General features: G+C 40.3%; 1 protein-coding gene across 1 annotated transcript in view; it reads left to right on the top strand.

Moving 5' to 3' along the window:
* TMEM132C (transmembrane protein 132C) overlaps positions 1–22,125 on the top strand; it is a 2,628,872-nt gene that overhangs the window by 2,415,690 nt on the left and 191,057 nt on the right. Inside the window, exon 8 of the mRNA XM_044068345.1 lies at positions 6,810–7,001. Within this exon, the coding sequence (XP_043924280.1) occupies positions 6,810–7,001 (192 nt within the window). The remainder of the gene's footprint in view (positions 1–6,809; positions 7,002–22,125) is intronic.

Raw genomic sequence — 22,125 nt, 5'->3', positions numbered from 1 at the left:
AACTGGGAGAGTTTATCAATGATATCTGAATGTGGGATTGTGTTGAAGGCCTGGGCTAAGTCAAGGGAGGCTGTATTCTCAGATTTGCCTTTGTCTATGGCTCTGGTGACAGTATTGAAGAAGCCTACCAGGCTTAACAGGTATGACCTGCCTTTGACAAAACCAAACTGTGTCAGATCAAGGGTTTGGAGATCACCTATATCCTTATTTATAAGGTCCATGAGGATTTGTTCCATGGCCTTAGACATGAGGCTGGAAAAGCTTATGGGTCTGTAATTGCCAGGGTCTGTTGCTGTACCCCCTTTATGAAGGAGGATGACAGTTGCTGTTTTCCATTCAGCAGGGACAAAACCAGCACTCAGGCTGTGATTGAAGAGAGTACCTAATGGAGTTGCTAACTCATGTTTTAGACCATTTAAAACGCAACCTGAGATGCTATCCAGTCCCATAGAGGCTGTGTTTTTGGCCTTGGAGAGAGCATTAATGGCTTGCTCTTTGTAAATGCAAGGTGGGGGAGATGTATAAGGAATGCTTTGTGGAATGTTTGGAGGGGACTGGGATTGAAATTTTTGCCAAATCTAGGAAAGGAATATTTTGTAGCGATACCTGACACTGTACATGTCACAAACATTATTATCCTGAAACCAATGACACCTGTGTGATAGCCTAAATAAGTTTAAAATGTTGATGCAAGATTATAAAGTATTATCAAGTTCAACACATTACATTACATTTTCTCTCATATATTATTTAGTGACGGAGGCTTAAATCTGAAAACACAAAACCATAATATTGTACATACTTGGGTAAAGCAATTGCAACTTTTTCTTTAAGGACAACAGGACAGACAAGATATTAAAATGTGCAACTGAAGACCCAGATGTAAAACTTTGCAAAAGTATTAAGTGAGACATGTTTTTTTTTTTTTTTTAAAGAATGAAGGACTTTAGCCTTCACCTTTCAGTCTTTTTTTTTTTAGCTTGGATGGATTTTGATACCTATACTGAAGTATGTGCTTAGTGCAATCTTTAATATAGTTAGGACTAATAGGTTAGCTATTTTTGCAAGATCATTGTGTGGGATACCATCCACAGCTAATTCAGCACACATCTGGGTCATACCTTTTAGGTTCTGGCTGTAGCAGACGAATGCTGTGTGGTTATCCTTAGCTATGGTTGCTTTATTTTTTTTCTGGTATCTTGGAATTAAAAAGGGAAGGGAATAAACATATTTACATAAACACAAAAAATAGTAATATGTGGGATGGGTTTATAAAGAGGAATGAAAAAACAAAGTGACTGGAATCAGAAAAAAAACAGTGAAGGGAGGGGGCTGCATATTGAGTTACAATGTATGAAAAATAAATCAGAGAAGATGCATTAACAATTATTTACTTGTTTAAGAAAATTACTGCAGACAACTTGGATAAATCCTCCAGTTGCATGAGACAAATTATAGGGAGCAAATACAGGTAACAATACAATAAGAGGTAAATGGCCCAAACCATACACCTGAAATGTCTCTGATTTTGCAGAATGCTCATGATTTTTTAAATCGTACTTTTGACCTGTCCTTCATAACCTTTCAGGTAATCAGTGGTTATTACTGTTAAGTCAATAATGTGATAGTTTACTATTGTTTAAAAAAATGCATGTTGATCCAGAAAGTCTTATTTTAAATGCATCCCAGTGCTATATAAAAACAAAATGTTTTATTTTTTACCACCTTTCTGACACAATTACTTATGAATTTTGCTTTGTCGGGAATCCCTGAAAAATGGAAGTTGGAAGGTTTGCCAGACAATGCGTTACCAATTAGTAAGTGGTAAGGATTACAATTTGAGGACAGAAAGAGGCTATGGTGCAGCAAAATAAGTGTCCCACTGTAAGTAGGTGGATAGTACAAGGCAACAGAACATGAACTTTGCCTCCTACTGTGAGATATCAATCACAGCAACAAACAACTCAAATTACCTCTCCCACTTTGACAGATATGAAGGGGAGGTGTTTAGGGGGAGGGGTGATGAGTTTAAGGACTACATCTCAGGCATAGCAAAGAATGACAATTGGCCACTTTAGAAAGAAAAAGAAATAATAGGCACCAAGAATACTGTTCTTCATAAGTTCATAGGTAGGTACTAGGCTATTGGCCCTAGGGCCTATATAAGCCTACCCAAAAGGTACCATGGCTTTCGCAACCCGAGAAAATTATTTTCCTGTGCCACTGTCGAGCAGAGCCACAGAAGTGATCCCTGGGGTGAATTTCCTATCTCCCGTCCAATCATCAAGAATTTTCTTGAAGAGTGCTAATGAGGAGCTTTGTTTGATATAGATAGGTAGTTTGTTCCAGAGTATGGGAAGTCTCTGGGACAGGAATCTATCCCTCCAGCATGTTCTGTTTATTGTGGTGACAAGGTTTAGGTCCCTAGAGTGTGTAGCTTGGAGGGATTGGGATTTCTTTAAGTGGAGCATGTCCAAAAGCTCTGGGTTTGACAAAGTGTGTTAGGCAGAGATCTCCTCTGAGTAGGCGATATGCGACGGAGTAAAGCTGCAGTTTTTTTAGATGGTCTGCATAGGGCATCTGTTTGAGGCCAGTAATCCTCTTTATGAGGTATTTCTGTGGCCTTTCCAGTTGTTGTAGATGTCTTGTGAGGTACATACCAAAAGTGGCGATGTACTCTATAATGTTTCTAATGAATGACGAGTAGAGGGGAACAATGACCTCTTTTTTTCCTTTATAAGAAACCTTTTGTGATGAGGTGTGCCATGTAGAAGGATTTCCTGACTACTGTGGCTATGTGATTATCAAAGGAGAGACTACTGTCCACCTGTGTCCCAAGGTCTCTTATCACACTTTTGGTGTTAAGTAGACTACCGCCTATGTGGTAGTTCATGGGTACAGAGTTTTTATCAAAAAGGATGACAATGCACTTTTTGGCATTGAGCTTGAGGCCATGGCTTTGACACCAGGCATCTGTCTCAGTGAAGCCCTTTTGTAGGATGTCCACATCTTTTGGAGTTTTGATTATGGCTCCTAGTTTTCAGTCATCTGCGAACTTCATTAGCCAAAGACCTTCTGTGTTAACCTGTACTTCAGAGAAGTAGATACCAAACAAGAGATGACCCAGGACTGAACCCTGTGGTACTCCATTTGTCACTGGTCTGAAGTTGGATTTGGAGTCTGCTACTTTCACAGTGTGGGTTCTGTCAGTGAGCCAGTTGGCAACCCATCTTGTGACATAGGGATTTATACCTAGTTTAGTGAGTTTATCTATAATTCCAGAGTGGGGGATGGTGTCGAAAGCCTTGGTGAGATCTAGATAGGCTGTGTGAACCACCTTACCCTCAACTACGACTTTGGTGACCGCTTCAAAGAAGTTTGTTAGGTTTAGGAGACATGATCTGCCTTTTACAAACCCAAACTGGGTGGGGTCCAGAGTTTGGAGATTACCAATGTCATTGTTTATAAGTTCCACGATGATATGTTCTGTGTGATTACCCCGGTTTGTCTTTTAAGTAGCCATTGAAAAGCAAGAAATGGTAATTAAAGCTGAATGACTAAAAGAAAGCAGGGTATATGTGAAAACACATGTAAAGTCAATGCATTGACAGGGTCTTAGTGGCTATGATTTAGTATTTTAAAGCCAAACACTGCAATGTGGGATACCTAGAGGTAGACTGAAAAAAATCAAGATGCTGGACCCAATGTGGGAAAACTCTGAAATTATACTTAAAAATGTAAAAAAAAAGTATATTAAGCCCAAAAGTGGTGTTAAAATGCAGGAAACATCAAGACATGATGAACATGTTTTTTTTTCAGTCTGTGGGTGCGCTTCTCCCTTAAGTGTGCTTCTTATGAGACACACTAATGTTTTGTTATATTCCCTCTCATTCCTTCCCACAAATGTATATATATATATTTATATTAATCTCTCTCAGTCTGTAATTTCACCTCTTTTTCTCGGTGTCACCATATTAGTCCGGAAACAGACCCTGCATTAAATTGGTAATTGCACTATCCATTGTTTTTGACTTGCTATTGCTTTTGCTAAGATGTTCTTCTCATCATTTGTTTTACTATGTTTTTAATTTTGCATAGATGAGAGTACATGGGATCATAGAATCATAGGAGTTTACTAGGCTATCGACCCAGAGGTCATTTCAAGCCTAGCCATTTTATAGATACTTCAGTCAATATGCAGGACTGTATTTATTAATGACTGCCCATGTCCAGGAGGGTCGTGGGCATTATCCCTGGTAAGAATTTATGGTGCCCCATGCTCTCATCCAAGTTCCATTTGAACAGTGTTATAGAAGTGCTCTGCTTCACGTGAATTGGCAACTTATTCCAAAGAAACGGCAGTCACTGAGAGACAAAATCTGTCCTTCCAGCACATCCTGTTCAAGTTGCAGGCTATATTAGATCTCTGGAATGGGTATTTCTAGTCCTGTTTGATTTACAGATGTGCAGCAAATTCATTAGGTTTGGGTCGGAGATTGTGCTGTAAGCCAGGCATAAGTCTCCCCTAAGAAGTCTATATGATACTCAGTATAGTGACAGAGACTTTAGTCGATCTGTGTAAGGGATGTGCTGGAATCCCTTGATCTTCTTAGAAACCTCTGAGATCTCTCAATTGTTTCAGGTGGTTTGTACGGTATATGCCAAAAGGGGTGTTATACTTAGTTATGGGCCTGATTAGTGACAGATATAGATGGGTTATAACCTCCTTTGCTGTAGAGGTGATGCCTTTGCTAATCAAGTTTGCTATGTAGAAAGTCTTCCTTACTGTAGTAGACACATGGCGGTCAAAGTTAAGGTCACAGTCTACTTGTGATCCCAGATCTCTTACCACTTTGTAGGTATGTAAGGTTCCAGATAAAGAATCATTAAGTTTGAATTCCATACCATGGGGTAGAAGATGGACAGGCAGTGCATTCCACTATTGACTCCAGTACTGAGATGTTGCTGATGAAGGGATGATTCAGCAGTTACAGAACAGCTGCCTTGTTTTGGAAAGATGGTATTGATATATGCAGTAAAATGATTGCTTCCTTTGGACATGAGAAAGCAATATTTTTCCATGTGCAGGGTACATTTTTGAGTCAACAGTGTCCTTAAGGTAGATATGCAGATACTCAGTTTCAGAGTATGAAGTCATGTCACAGTCTCAGTGTGCATTCATTCCTGAAGGACCTCAAGGATACAATGCCCCTTCATCTACAATATAACAGGCTTGCTTACCATTTGTCTGTTTACAACATCCAGACAATCCGATCCTAATAGCCCTGAGAGTATCTGCCTTGGGGTCACCTACAGGTGACCCTCATATTATGCATGTAATGGCAAACCAATCAATCATCAAGGGGAGAAGATAGGATTGCAAATCAAGAAAATGCACAAGTAAAATTTTTTTTTTCTAAATATAATCTTTCTAATTCCATTTATCTCAAAGAATCCTTTAACACTGTTTTAGGAGGTTGCAGCATTTGGAAGAAGAAAGCTTAATATGTTTCATGGATTGTCTGAATGCAATAAATGAATGTATAGCTTGCAAGAAATATATGGCTTTTCTAAATCATAGTACAGGAAACATTAGATGCATACCTCTCAACTGTACAGATTTTTGCAGAATGTCCAGATTTTTGTCTCATATTTTTGGTTCATTTCTCATTTGATTGTGGTTTCAGACTTCATACCCTTCAGAAAAATCCATGCTAATGCAAAACCTGTTATTCTATCAACTTTCCAAGATAGCAAGAGCAATATTAAAAATTGTCCCAATTTTTGGGCCTTTATCCCCCCATTATTTATGGCTTTGTCCAGATTTCTTGCTCTAAGAGGTTCAGAGGTATAATTAGATGAGATTGCCTAAAGGGAATAGGGGCTGAGGGTGAGAGGAGAGGGAAAGAATTGCTGGAGGAATTTGTGATGTGTAAAGTTTTGTTATGACAGGGTTAATTATAAAAATAGGAATGAATGCACCCTTTTTATATTTTTTAAATGTTCTGTGTTATAGAGGAGCTGCTTTTAGGTTGTTAGTAAATGCTAATACGCCTGGAAGAAATATGCACATTTATAGCTGTTTTTGATCTTCTTGTGTAGGAATGCAAAATAACATAAATGTGTGTGTGTGTGTGTGTGTGTGTGTGTGTGTGTGTGTGTGTGTGTGTGTGTGTGTGTGTGTGTGTGTGTAGGTTTAACTTTACCTAGGTTTCTCAAGTGCACTTAAATCAACTGTGTGTAAATATGTACGACTTAAGCTTTAATTCTGAAATTTCACAAAATAATACAGGAAGCATTTGTTATTGTGAGAAAAATGTAATGTGGTATCTTCACTTATTTAGATATTTAACATTTCTCACATGAAAAAGTATTTCTTTTTTGATGTATTTCCCCCTGTAGTTTCTGATAAAAGTAGAAAAACATACATATTTATTTCAGAAAAGAATAGACAGGCCTGTCCGGTCATTCTTTTTTCCTGGAATGTGTAGGTACATTCATCCTAGTGCATTTTAAAATAATGCCTGGAATTGAAAAACTGCTTCTAGTCTGTCTGTATGTCATTATTACTCTATCTTTATTTGTTTTTCAAGGTAAACTTTAATGCTTCATTGGAAGAGAAAAATATATGCTTTTGAAATTGCCTGCTTCTAGGCAAAGTCATTACCAGCGGTTGACAGGAAAATGTTTCACATGCAGTCTTACAGTATGATGACAGCTAAGGAAGCTTGAAAGGAAATGTTTGTAATGAGTGACCTTCAGCTAAGTAGAGAAGGGTAAAATTCAGAAATGCGTTGCTTGTTTTGCAGGTTCTGTCTCCACTCTCTGATTCAATCCTAGCTGAGAAGACAGTGACTGTCCTTGATGAAAAGGTGATGATCACAGACCTTGGGATTCAGCTAGTGAGTGGATTGTCAGTCTCACTTCAGCACAGCCCAGGAAGCAACAGGGCTGTCATCGCTGCAACAGTAGCCCAAGAATTGCTGCATACCCCAAAACAGGTATTGCTCAATGATTTATAACTGGTCTTTTCACAAAATGTAATGTGCAGTTTATGTTAAGTATTACAAAATTTTACCTCTTACGGACCGAGACAAACTGGAATAAAATAAGTCATTAGCTGTTTAAATTTTTTTAATTGAACCTTCATAATTCTTAACAGAAATTAGGTATGTCAAGCGTGGATGTTCATAAAAATGAAGAGCACATCAGCTGACATCCTATTAGGTTTCAGTAATTGCCTAACAGAGGAGTTGTTCAGAGAGGTGTGCCAAACATGAGCCCTTAAAGACTGGAATTAGCTAGAGGTCTTTGTTCTATTCCATAGAAGATAGAAGAAGCATCATACAGTGGTGAGCTATGTTTTATACTTTAAGGAGTCAGGTGATGTCAGTGAGGGTGTACATGACAGCTAGAGGTTAAGATGAAAAAAAAACATATCCTTGAAGAAATGCTTACAAAATCTAACCAGAAAGACTTACAAACAGAATTACATGTAGGCCAACACATTGTTGTTGTCATTTTTGGAGATGAATAAAGCCCTGGCTATAGCCCAAGCAACCTGGGTTCAATTCAGACCTTAGGTGTCTGAGGTGCTGACAGGGATGCATCAGTATTATACTCCCGGGGGAAGAACTTGCACTGCAACAGCAATCACAGTTGATCTCTGGCAGAGGCTCGGGGTGCACTGGAAGTTGTCCTTAATGTGGGCAGGGCAGTAGCTGAGTCACTGTGGACACTGAGACAATATGCTAGCACACCCCAGTGCATGTTCATCCCAGGAGAGTAAGAACTTTGTACTATGGTTTATGTATTACTGAAGCTGCAAATAATTGGCCGAATTCATTACATTTAGCTAAAATGTTGTCAGTGCACGATTCTGCCAACACATTAGCGTACTATTTGGCATTCATTAAACGGCTCTACATGATGTGCAGAGTGCCAAACTCACATAAATAGCCAAAGTACATGCTAATTAACCAGTCCAACATGGCGGAGCTATTCAGGTAGCTATAAAGCAATTGTGTACTCTCTGTGTACACTTTTGGCCTAACATCAAAAAATCATTCGAATATAGACATGATTAAACACAGAAAAAAAAACATATTAGGGGTTGCTGATGCTATTAGTATACTGTATGTGCAACAGGCTTTAAATCAGGGTGCTGCTGCTGCCAGACCTTGGGCAAGAAGAAGAGGGGTGTTTAGAACCCATTGACTTATCATGGACTGCGTGACACAGAAATTGCTGAGAGATACAGGGTGGAAAAGAAAACACTGGAGGAAGTATGCAACCTGTGCTGCCCCCACCTCAGGCCCCAGAGGAAATTGTGGAAAACCTATCCCAGTGGAAACTAAGGTATGTTTAGCATTATGCATACTAGTTATTGGTAATTATACTGGTTGCTGGTATTTTCCAGAGACCCACAGAGGATATATTAGGTACGTATCGAGGCATTATCTTCAAGAATATTGCATCGTTTTTTAAATGCAGTTCTACTGCATACACATGATCACATCTGTTTCCGGCAGACCCCCCACAGGAGAGAGCAAGAACTATGCAGGAATTCTATGGAGTAGCATGCTTCCCCAAAGTGCTGGGGGATATAGATTGCACAACTATAGAAATCACAGTCCCACCTGGGGAACATAGAAGGAGGTACATCAACAGAAAAGGTTTCCCCTTCTATAAACTGTCAGATTGCTGTAATGCTCAAGGGATCATCTACAGTGTCTGTGCAGGTAACCCAGGCAGTTTCAATGACTCACACATATGGCACACTTGTGAGCTGTACACCAGGTTTGGTAGGGGTGATATTCCTTAAGGGAATCTAGTGGGGGATGCAGGTTATACACTGGACCCTGGCTTATGACACCCATGAGAAACTCACACAGCCCCACTGAGCAAAGATACAAAAAGGCCCATGCACAAACTAGGAATATCATATATTGTGTGTCTGAATTGCTTAAATCAATGTTTAAGTGTCTAAACACATGAAGAGGTGCAGTGCAGTGTGACCCAGGCACCTCTGCCAAAATACTTACAGTCTGTGCCATGTTATACAATATAATTCTCAGGAAACAGGCTCTACAAGGGGCAGGACCATAGTTTCAGGGATCACAGGCAGGGCCAACAGCAGCAGGTACAAATGAGGAGTCTGAATGAGAACCACCAGCTGCAGATGGTGCTGGCAGACGGAGGCATGCATAGTGTGCTTTGGTTCTGGTTAAGAGGCTTTGACTACATAGGTCAAAGCCTAAGAACCCCCCCCCCCCCCCATACACATACAAGTAGGAAAATTGATACCTGTCAGACTCTACAACCTTTAGTTACCCATGTAATTGCTGTGTTCTGATGGCATGAGACAGTGACATCCCCCTAGAACACAATTTTCAGTAATGACAAGTGTGGAACCTGTAAAGGAAAAAAGTCATAACTGATTACTATCATATGAAAATATGTATATGCCCCTAAGCAGAGAATTTGTCTAAGGAAAGAAAGAAAGAAAATAATATGAGTGTGTAAGAAAAGTGAATTATGAAAGTGTCTATAATACGTCAGTAATATCTCCTCTGTCAGATTTTTGCAATATGCAGTTATTTATTAGAAGCAATAGTGTGCATTAAGCATTTCAATTGATGACTGGCTATAAAATATGAAACAGGTCAATTATAGCCTCATTTGCACAACTATACCAAGAAGGAAGACTAAAGTACCTAATTCTTCCAATGATTTACTGACAAAACTGACTGAAATACAATGAGGTTCAACAATTTTAGAAGCAGGAACTGTGTGCATCAGACATTTATGTGACTCTAAGTCACAAAGCCATGTGAAAGGACAGGGCATAATCATCATCATTTGCACAGGGTGGGTGTGGGGGAAGGTGGTAGGAGGGCAAGGCTGATACCAACGAAGTGAGTGTGGACGAGAAAGAAACACCATCTATCAGAGTATATAGTGTTCAGGGCCAGTAACAACAGATTACACGCAAAGCTACCTGAGGAGGAGCACCTGATGTGGGATATATAACAATAAGTAGCCTGTTTTCTTGCTTATTTTTAGTAGTTGTTGCTTTTTCTAGATATTTATAGCAATTTTACTGTATACTGCATATTTATATCTATTTCACAGCTACTGGCTCACTGCTGGTTTTCTGCTGTGATAAACATTTCTGTAGTGTTTTCTGCCTAAAATAGTTAGGTCGTAGCTGTAATATTGTCCATATACTTGATTGTGTAGGTAAAAAGTTTGCCACCCCCTCCTTCCTATTGGTATCTTGTCTTTATACCTGCTGGACTTGCAGTTGCCCGCCTCTACTCTAAATTTGATCTTGGACATTCCTCCCAGTCTAGTGTCATTAGCTCATTCTACCTAATACAGAGAGAACATCTGAGAAGGCCAACCCACTTAGTTCTTACCTTCTGTTCATCCTTTCTCCCATCCTAAAAAAAAAAAAAATGCCTGAATCTCCTTGTGTTCTGACTGTGCTTCTCAAACATTTTGGAAATATAGAGTATGTTGTAGTGCATTTATTAAAACTGTATTTGCCTTTATATTTCTACAACTCAAGTGCTCTTGGTTGCACTGCATCTGAATTGTTTTAGTGTTGTTTTAGCTGCTTTTCTGTATATATAGGCTCGCTACTTATTGTACTGTATTACTGCCTCTTAAATCATTTTTTTAGTTGTGCACTTGCTTTGCTTCATTTAAAAAGTTTTAAATTGCTAATTTTGAAACGTTTTAATTGCATTTACTCTTTAGGGCTACACACTCAAGTGTGTTAACCTTTTCTGTGTTTATTTACTGTATTAATGCATTGTTTAGCCTGTTTTAACCAAAAAAAAAAAAAACACCAAAAATACTATCTTGTTTGTTCATTTCCCACCTTTCCTAGCTAGTGTAGTGCAGATCCCAGGCTTTGCTGGTTTCATGGCTTTATTTTCTGTGTTCAGAGCTATCCAGACCTTGCTGTGGTAGATGGAAATCCTACTGCTTACCAGTGGAAGTGTTGAGCATTGTACTGCCTATCTAACACTAGAGGAGTGGTTTCCAGCTCTGAAATTGTAATTTTATCAGCCATTTTGGGCTGATTTCTATTCCTTTCAACTTTCTGGCTTAAAAACGCATGTGTTTGCTCATTTTTCACATTGTGCAGTGCCACGGGGCTACGGTTAAGCTATTCCAGGTGCCAGAAAGTGTGCTCTTCAAATTTTCCCTTAGAACTAGCTGGTTTCTCAGTAGTAGCACTAAAATCTGAACCCCTGTGACTAGCACTTGCTCTAGAACCTGCTGGAAAGCACTAAGAAGCCTTAAACTGATACAAACACTCAACTCTCCTTGTTAATAAGGAGAAATTAATCGTAGGCACTAAACAGCCTATAATTGCAAAGTACCTTGCAAAGGTAAGGGAAAACAGCTCTTGTACTTTACAAAAAAAGCACATAAACAGGCATGTCCAAGGGACAGCTTCTGGTGATTTCTCCTGTCCACCTGGTGAATCTGAGCATAATGGGCAATGCAGCAACTACCCCATGTACACAGACAGCCCTCTCCTCCTACCACCCAATACTACAACCCACGAGAGATGCTCTTACATAGCCAAACTGGAAGCAAAGCTCTCTCCAGCCAAGATTGTGCTAGACAGTCAAGAGGAGTAGATTAACACCTGCACTACGCCTCAAGCAACACATAGCCCTTCAAAACCCACATCATCAACACCCACATATAGCAACACTAAACCTACATATGTGGAGGCCTTTAACATTAACCTGCCCAAGCAACAAGGACCTCTGAAGCTGAAACGCAAACACCAATCACAACCAAAGTGACACATAGCTCACAACACCAGTGTGCCACCCAACAACAGCCACTAACGCAAGACAATGTATAAAACAATTTAGTCATAGGTGACTCTATAGTCAGGCACACTGAAGTCCCACTCACCAGGCTGAGCAAGGAGAAAATTACAGTCAGCTGCCTGTCGGTTGCCAGGATCCACCACATAACACATGCACTCAAGTCACTCCACAAGTACAGATATGACTCTGTCATTGTCCATGTTGGAGTGAATGACTTGAGATGTATCTCCCTGGACTACATGAAAAGAGATATGGAAGAGTTCTCGGATCATGTGGCCCAGGCAGGTATTACCTTAGCCCTGAGTAGCATCCTGCCTTTGCCCAGAATGATACCACAGTACAAGGACAAAATGATTGACTTCCAACAATTGGCTAGGCTTCTGGTGTCATTCAAAGGGGATCCAGTATCTGTCTGCCTGGGGCGACATGATCGACAAACCACGATGCTTTGCCAGAGATGGTCTGCACGTGTCGCCCCTGCGATTCAGCTTACTGGCTAAAGCTCTTGCCACCACTATAGTGCCTTTTTTAGGCAAGGTTCAAAGGACAAAACCACCACCATAGCACATACAAGCATGCAAAATCTGAAGGTAATGCTACTCAATGCTAGAAGTCTAAACTTCAAAATGCACTCTCTTGAGCACTCCTAAAAATGGAGAACATCGATATCTGTGCAGTAACTGAGACCTGGTTCAAGGCTCCAGAGAGCACCCCTGCAATACCAGGCTACAACTCTTATCACACTTTTCGGCCACCAAACCAAGACTGAAACACTAAAGGTGGAGGAGTGTCCATATATACCAAGGATATTCACACCTCCAGGCTAGTTGCCCAACAAAATGCATCTGAAATTCTCCAGGTGCAACTAGCACTAGGTAAGACTACAATCCAAAGTGTAGCTTGCTACAGATCCGCTACCATGCCCCCAAGATTCTCACTATACCTTTCTAAACATACTGGAAAATATTAAGATACAACCAAACACCCTAATAGTAGGTGATTTCAACTACCCTGCCATTAACTGTGAAAGCTACTCAGATACCAGCACCTTTTCCCAACGGTTCTTGGAATTCATAAATTAATCCGTAGTCCCACCAGGGGCTCCAATATCCTAGACCTGGTCATTACCAAAATGGGAGATAGATGCTCCACACCAGTGGTCACCCAGTCATTGGTCAGATCTGACCATAAGCAAATCACCCTTGGCATCCACATCCCACCTCCACCACCCAGTAAGGAAACCTCAATAAACAACTTCTCCGAAGCCAATTTCATGCTACTCAAGTCAGAAGTGGCAAACATCATGACACCCATGCAGACAAGAGCTTAAAGTTCAACTGCTGAATCCTACACTAAGGCACTTTATGAGCACATCCACTTGGGCATGAATCGTGCCATCCCAAATAGAACCAAGACGCTTCCCTCCAAAAACAGGAAGCCAATCTGGTGGTTCCTTGCCATAAACAAACTATACAACAGAAGGAATAAATTTTTGCAGAAAAGAGGAAAATCCCAGGATGGAAAAACCTCCTGTACCAGCCTCAGTAAGACTCTGAGATCCCTCATAAAATCCTCCAAAGCTAGTTACGAAAATAAAATTGCCAAATATTCCAAAGACAACAACAAGGCATTCTATAGTTATGTCAAGAATCTAAATGGCAATGCTTAGATCTGCTCTGAGCTACAACAGAATGGCATTAAATATACTGATCCCAAGGATATTACCAACATCCTGGCAGATTGATTCAGTGCCAACTTCACCCCCCTCTCACCCCTAAAGGGCCCATCTCAATACCAAAAGATTTCCAAATTCCAGTAATCACGGCCACACAGGTAGAAACTGCATTCTCTAAAACTAAGAATACAGCATCCATGGGACCAGATGACATCCCGGGCTATGTACTACATGAACTACAAAATTAACTGGCACCTCACCTAAGTGTCATGTTTAATCATAGCCTCACCTCAGGCTTTGTGCCCACTGAGTGGCGCACAGCTATAGTTATCCCACTCCACAAGGGGGGATTCACCTTGGATCTCGGGAACTACTGTCCTATCAGTCTGATGAGCCTGATCTGCAAGGGCATGGAACGATTATCATGAAACTTATAAACAAAGACATTGGAACCTTCAAACACTGGACGCCACCCAGTCTGGGTTTATGAAGGGCCGATCTTGTCTCCTGAACCTGATTGACTTCTTCGAATCAGTCTCCAGAGCTGTGGACGAGGATAAGGTGTTCCACACAGCCTATCTGGACCTTGCCAAGGCCTTTGACACCATCCCCCACTCTGGAATCATAGATAAACTTACTAAGCTGGGCATAAATCCCTACGTCACTTGATGGGTTGCCAACTGGTTTACTGACAGAACCCAGACTGTAAAAGTAGCCGACTCCAAATCCAGCTCCAGACAAGTGACAAGTGGAGTACCTCAGGGTTCAGTCCTGGGGCTGCTCTTGTTTGGCATTTACTTCTCTGAAGTACAGGCCAACACTAAGGGACTATGGCAAACAAAGTTCGCAGATGACTGCAAACTGGGAGCCATTACTGAATCCCCAAATAATGTGGATATTCTACAAAAGGGCCTTTCAGAAACAGATGTTTGGTGCCAGAGCCATGGGCTCAAGCTTAATGCCAAGAAATGTATAGTTATCCTCTTTGGGAAAAAACATGTACCCATGAATTACCACATAAATGGCAGTACACTAAACACCAAAAGTGTGATGAGAGACTTAAGGACACAGGTGGACAGTGGTCTCACCTTCGATAACCACATCACCACAACAGTCAGGAAATCTTTCTATGTAGCACACCTCATCACTATGGGCTTTTCATCCAGAAAAATGGAGGTCATTGTCCCACTGTACTCATCCCTCTTTAGACCCATTATAGAGTACAACACCCTGTTTGGTATGTACCTCACATGACATCTGCAACAGCTGGAAAGGCCGCAGAAATACCTCACTAAATGAATCACAGGCCCAAAGCAGATGCCCTATGCCGACTGTCTAAAACACCTCCAGCTATACTCTGTGGCATATCATCTACTCAGAGATGATCTCTGCTTAACATACAAGGCCATGTCAAACCCTGAGCTGTTGGACATGCTCCACATAAAGAAATCCCAATCCCTCAGAGCCGCACACTCCAGGGAGCTAAGCCTTGTCATCACAATAAACAAAACATGCTGGAGGGATAGGTTCCTGTCCCAGAGACTCCCCATACTCTGGAATAGACTGCCCATACATGTCAAACAGAGCACCTCCTTGGCCTTCATCAGAAGGAACCTTGACGGTTGGATGGGAGATAGGAAATTTGCCCCGGGGATCATGTCAGTCGCTCTGCTAGACAGGGCTCCAGAGAAGTAAATATTTTGGGAAGAAATATCCAGGGAATTGTTATGACCAGACTTGTAGAGGCCCTAGGACCGATAGCCTAGTACCAACCTATGAACCTATGAAGATGTACTGCACTCAGCACTACTGTTTAGATAGTTTGCATGTATGTGTGTGGTGGTATGTGCAAGTGATTTTGTTTTCAATGCGTGTGTGTGTGTGTGTGTGTGTGTGTGTGTGTGTGTGTGTGTGTGTGTGTGTGTGTGTGTGTGTGTGTGTGTGTGTGTGTGTATGTGTGTGTGTGTGTGTGTGTGTGTGTGTGTGTGTGTGTGTGTGTGTGTGTGTGCGTGTGTGTGTATGTGTGTGTGTGTGTCCATGAGCACAATCAAGCACTGTGCTAGCACTGTGTCCTGGCATTTCAGACAGGTATAAGCCATGCATGATAGAAACGTCAGTTCAGCATTGTCACCCCCAACCAGAAGAACCACCTTTGCAATGAGTTTTACTACTACTTCCATGATCATAGCTAGAGGTGCTACTTAAAGTGAGTGATGTCTGCTGGATGAGTTCTCCTCACGACAACATCCAGGAACCTAACCCCATGGCCTACCCCCTTTTCGGGTTGACAATGCAACCACTGATGGCGCAGTATATTTAACGTCACCATGGGAGTGTAATCTTGCATGGCCATGTCTGCTAACACCAGAAGATGTAGTGGCTCTCCCGCCACATGGATGCACATCTGCCCCCAACAGACACTCCCATCACATACATTGCCTGATCCAGTGTGTTGTTCATCATGTCCAAAGAGTTGCACACAGCAGGGAGTCACACACATCAGAATGTGCAACATTTAGTTGCACTTTCTCTTCCAAAGCCTTGATGAAATGTGCCGGTGCCTCCACAATGGCCCTACACATATATTTCACAGCACTTAATAACACAGCAGCTTCAGGAGGAGAATGGACATCAGGCCTCTTCCAGGCACCCTTACCAACCCTCTTGTGTGGCACATGCCCTCACAATTGCTAGCAGGAGAGGCAACCAGCTCTGCAACCAGAGCAATCATACTACCTTGATCAACTGTATCACCCTCAACATGCCCTACATGAGTGGTCTGCATTTCATGGATATGCATAGGCATGCTGACTGTGTCCAAAATGTGGTCATGGGATGTAGAAACCACAGTGTCAGACTGACCCTCTGCACCCCAAAACTATGCCTGTTCATCACACCATCATTATCAGAGGCTACCAAGACTCGGACATCAGGTGGTAGGCATTCCACAGTGCCACTGTTAGGATCACCTATAATAACAGTTAATAAAAACAACAAACAGAAAAATTGAGAATAAAACTGATCACATATTTTCCTTATAGAAAAGGCATGTCAAACTCTAACAGGTGTTAAATCAACACAAATTTGAATCTTATATAGACACAAATCTTCCTTATGCACAGTAATAACAATAACCAAATGTGTACTTACTCAACCTTCATTACAAATGCCCTTGTATGTGAGGAAGTGAAAGGAAAGAAGGCTACATATCACAATGCTAATGTAACAGGAAAATCAAAACAATCCCCTTCACATTTGCAAATTAAAAATATTCTCATACAGAAATGTAGTAAATAGTTAGATCCCCCTCCAAATACCCTCCTCTGTTTCTCTAAGAAAGTGTCATCTGACTCACACTTATCACTGGGTCTTTATATATCGGACATTTCATGTATACACATATAAAGATATAAGAATAATGCTAGAATTTTGCATACCTGGAAGGTGTACTTGTGACACTCTGGGTCTGTCATCCACATCTGCATTAATGGCAAGGATTCTGTGGAACTGTCTACCGAGCCACCTAGATCTCAGACAGTGGACAGGAACTCCTCTGTTTCTGTTAGAGGTGGCTCAGTACAAGGACCATCTCCCATAGTCACCTGTTCCTGGACAATTGCAGCTGGGCTTATTAAGGAAGGAATAAAAAAACATGTTTAAATGGCCAGTGCACTTTGCCTGTTAATGCTACATTAAAAGCATTATGTAAGAAATAATAGCATACCTTGGCAATACAGCAAAGTAGATAATTCTCCAAAAGTTGTGTTTATTTAGCAGTGACAAGCTCTCTGGATTCAAACAGTCTGCCCAGTATAATACAAGGGCATTAGCTACACGATTACACTTATATAATGCAGAGTCAGCCCTGTGAGTATTGTGACTATGAAATGAGGTATTAAATCATTAGCATACCTGAAAACCACAATCTGCACTAAGTGTAGGGAATGTAAACATGGTGTAAGGAGGTACATGATTACATATACAAGCCATAAGCATTACACAGATGAGCATTGAGAAGTGTCACCTGCTAATGGCTTGCTGGTGTCTATGATTACACTGACTGTAGGAACAGTCAGGATTTCAGAGTCTTGCCTGTTTGATGTTCACTCACTAAGTGTATGTCAGGGAGAAGAGACTTTCTAAAAAGTCTGAAAGTACATTGATTTAAGAGAGCAACATTCCTAACAATCTAATGCTGGCTTTAATGACTGCAGTTATTGCTCCTTAGTAAGAAATATAGCTCATATTCAAAGGAGTACTTTAACTATTGCTACAGATAGCACATGCCAAAAGACAGAGATAGAATTACTATGAGGAAAACATAGATAAGAGAATGAGGCACCATAAAGAAAAAATGAACCACCTTTGCAGTGTTTGCAGCCTTTGTTTAATGTTATTTTTATTATTAGAGTAAATGCTAATGTGGTAGTCTCAGCAGTTTGTGTTTTATTGTTTGAGGTTCTCTTTTTGTTCTCTCCCAAATACCTCCATTCTATCTTTTGTGTGCTAAACACCATCACTGGTAACATTTATTTTATTTTTTCTCTCCTCAGCTATCACCTAAGCTTTGACTTTTGCTTCTCCATACTGCCAGTGTACTGTTAAAAGTCCTGTATAGTGAATAAAATAGCTGCAACGAAAATCGCTCATCATACAGCTCTGTTATCTCTCAGCTTGCAGTGTCTGACTTTATCTGCAAAGTATGTTGGCTTAGTTTTACATTTTTAAGATATACTTATTTAAGGCATTGTCTACTGTTTAGTAAGTCGGTGTGCTGTAAAGTAGCTTGACAGGAAGGACCCTGCCCTATTCATAAGACTCTCAGTTTCAACAAACTTATGTCTATTAAATGCTAGACAAATCAGCCTGCTTTAAGACATTTCTTACCTGATAGCATTACACAATAAAAGCTTTTTATCTTACTATTAACAGTACACAATAAAACCTCTTTTTGTACTATTAACAGTACATAGCCTTTTTGTGTTAAAGAGTTTTTACTGATTGTTTCTGGACTGTGCTTGCCTCTGGGCTTGGCTCAACCTGCTCTGTTTGCCCTCACTTTGCTCATGCTCTGCTCCCCTGCCCTGCCCCCATTCCCACCCATACCCACTTTCCTTAAACTTATTAAACCAAACTACACCTTTCTAACTCATTATTCTATAACTTGCAGCTACCTCATCTAACACACCCACAATCAATTATTTCTTTCACTTTCTCCCCTCCCACCTCACTAACTATTATTTCAATCCACACATAACACTGTCTCCCCACCACCTCACTTTATCAGTACATTTCTCTCTCTGTTAGACTGCACACACCAACCCATCCATATTTTTCTCCTATTTCCACTACTATTTCAACACGTCAGCTATCACCACTGCTTTGAGCAGTTCTCTCCTACTCATTATCCTCTACCTAGTCTTCTGTTCCACTACCTTCATCCCATCAAATATAGCACACTACCCCTCTCCTACACTCCTCACTATTACATATCATACAAAACCAAATATCCATTTTCACATCTATTCTAATGTCTATACTAACTCTTACATATTGCTATTCCACTATACATATGTCCATACCCCTAACTCTCCTTCCTATCCAGATTTCTTTCATCGACTAATATCCAAGCTCAGACTCTCTTTTCTTCTATACTCACTAACAGAAATCAAACTCCAAGCTGACATATATGCTAACCCAGGACGCACACAGATACTCCCACCCCACCCAATAACACCCACAATGCCTGCTAATACTACCCTCCACCTTTCTCCCCTAAATAAATCCAAATCAAACTTACTCACAACTAATTTTAATCTCAGAAGTATCACAAAAAAACAAGTGAAGTTCATGCAGCCCTAGCTACCTACAATCCTGATATAGTAATTATTACCGAGACATGGCTAAAACCACACATTAAAGATGAGGAAATACTCACTAGTGATTATACTGTTATTAGATAAGATAGGCTAAACAAGCATGGTGGAGGCATTGCCATCATGTATAAAACTTTCCTCAAAATAGAAAAATTAATCTGTACTCCCCCAGAAGATATATCAGAAGCAAAAATTCAAACCACCTGATTTGAAGTAAATCCACATAAAACAGTCATAATTATTGACTCCTACCAACCACCAGGAAATAATCTACCTACCATTGAAAGTCTCTTATCCTGGGCATCCTCTACTTTCAACCAAGAAACTATAGTGCTAGGTGATTTCAACTTGGACTGGCTATCCTGCTCATCTGACAACCCCTCTTAGTGATCACTCTCCTACCTTTCTACTAAAGAAATGCATTCACTCCCCCCGTAATGTAATTTTCAAATACATACACAACAAAAGAAATTTTTACCCTACCAACTTAAATTTCCTACTTCAAAACTGCAACTGGTCATCTCTAAAAATCACTCTACCTAGACCAAGCTGTACAATAGTTTAATGATCCCTTCCTCAACATCCTTAATAACCTTGCTCCAATAAGAAAAATATGCTCCAAAGCCAAAAACCTACACTGGATATCCAAAGATGCTAAATATCTCATTAAACAAAGGGATATAGTCTGGACTGCTTATCAAACCTCCAAAACCCCAGAAAACCTCACCTTTTACAAACAACTAAGAAACCTAACTAAGAAGCAAATATCTGACAAAAAAATCTTATTTTCTAGCCTCACAAATATTTTGGCAAAACATTAACTACCTCCTCAACCCTGGCAAAGCCTCTACCCCTGCACCACCTACAGCAAATAGAAAAGAATGCTTAGCATCCCAGTTTAACTCTCATTTCATCACAACTATCACCTCACTTTTAAGCAACTTTAAACTCAACTACTTCTCTTTTAAACACATACAAACCTCTTATATCAAAAAACTCATATCAAAACTAAAACCTACCTGTCTAGCAGCTGACCAACTCCCTAATGACTTCTTAAAAACTCCTGCAAGCTCCATCGCCTATCCCATATCTATCCTAATCAATCGATCAGTCACAAAACAATATGTCCACATACTATGGAAAATATCCCATATCCACCCCTTCCACAAGGGAGGCCCATCTAAAGATCTCTCTAGTAATCAGCCCATTACCCTTCTCTCATTCCTAGCCAAAATCTTAGAGAAATGTATCCATAAGCAGCTTCTAGACCACCTCACTACAAATAAACTCTTATCTAGTTCACAGCATGGCTTCCATCCAAAACGATTCACTAACTACATCAAGCTCCTCAAAAACAATGGACAAATAGTCTATACTGTATTTCTTGATATGTTCAAAGCTTTTGATACAGTATCCCACCAACTAATGCTCAATGCTCTAGCCTCCTTTAACCTCAACTCTACAGCTCTCAACTGGTCCTTTAGCTACCTTACTAATCAACAACAGGCAACTAAATGGGATAATAAACTCTCCTCACTCATCCCAGTCTCTGTTGGGTTCCTCAGTGTTCCATAATGGCCCTCTCCTTTTTATTATATTCACAAATAGTCTAAACACTGCCACTAAATCTGCTTCTATCATTCAATATGCTGACAATGCTACTCTTATTTGATGTGCTCCCACATCCCAAGAACTCCAAGACAAACTGCAAAAGTCATTTCTAGATATTGAAAATTACCTAAATGAACTTAAACTCATCCTAAACCCAAGCAAACCAAAATTAATGATCTTCACTAACAGGAAATCCAAAGCAAAACCAGCTCCTCTCTCATTCTACTCCACTAATGACACTATAATAGAACCAGTTTACCAAACAAAACTACTTGGTGTCAGAATAGACAACAACCTAACATTCAACAAAACACATATCCCTCACAATTAAGAAAGTTAACATCAAACTTGGTGCTCTATATAGGGCAAAACCTTACCTTACTCAAAACGCCAGACTAGCCACAGCCAGATCCCACCTCCTATCTACTCTCCTCTACTGTTCTCAAATTTTCACTAACCTACGCGTGTCTGATTTATATCTACTTGATTCCTGCTATAATAAAATAGCAAAATTTGCTGCTAATATACCTAACGGGACCCATCATTGCCGTGCTCTGCAAAAACTACACTGGTTTGAATTTTCCAATCCAATCTGTTATTACTCAATCAGCTCATTACCGCCCACTCCATTATCTACAAACTTAAAAACTGCCCTGCACTCTCCATCCTAGTGCAAATAAATACCAACCCCAGGACCCTTAGATCATCTGGTAATCTTATACTCAAGGTAACTATGTCCCATAATTACTTTGATGACTCTGTCTTCTCCTTCAAAGTAGCCAAACAGTGGAACCTATTACCCCAGATTATCCTAGAAAACACAGATAGTCATAGCTTCAAATAGCTCCTAAAGGAGTACTTTACTCAACAATGGCTATGCTCCTGTAATACTCCTGGTTAGTTTCTCATGCCATCAATCAAATATTTTTTTTTCTGCTATCTTCTCCTTGTCTTCTACCAAATGAAACTGCCACAATGGTGTATGTTAGTTATATATCTAATGAGTTTCATACTACTGTCTGCAGTAAGGCTTAGGAAATGTAATTTTTTTTCTGTTTTTACATTCCTTTTTGTAAATTGTGATTGTTGGCAACTGTTAAAC

Source organism: Protopterus annectens, chromosome 4.part0 (genome assembly GCF_019279795.1).
Source record: "Protopterus annectens isolate FY-2018-M chromosome 4.part0, PAN1.0, whole genome shotgun sequence".
NCBI lineage: Eukaryota > Metazoa > Chordata > Ceratodontiformes > Protopteridae > Protopterus > Protopterus annectens.
This window is presented reverse-complemented; position numbering and strand designations above follow the sequence as displayed.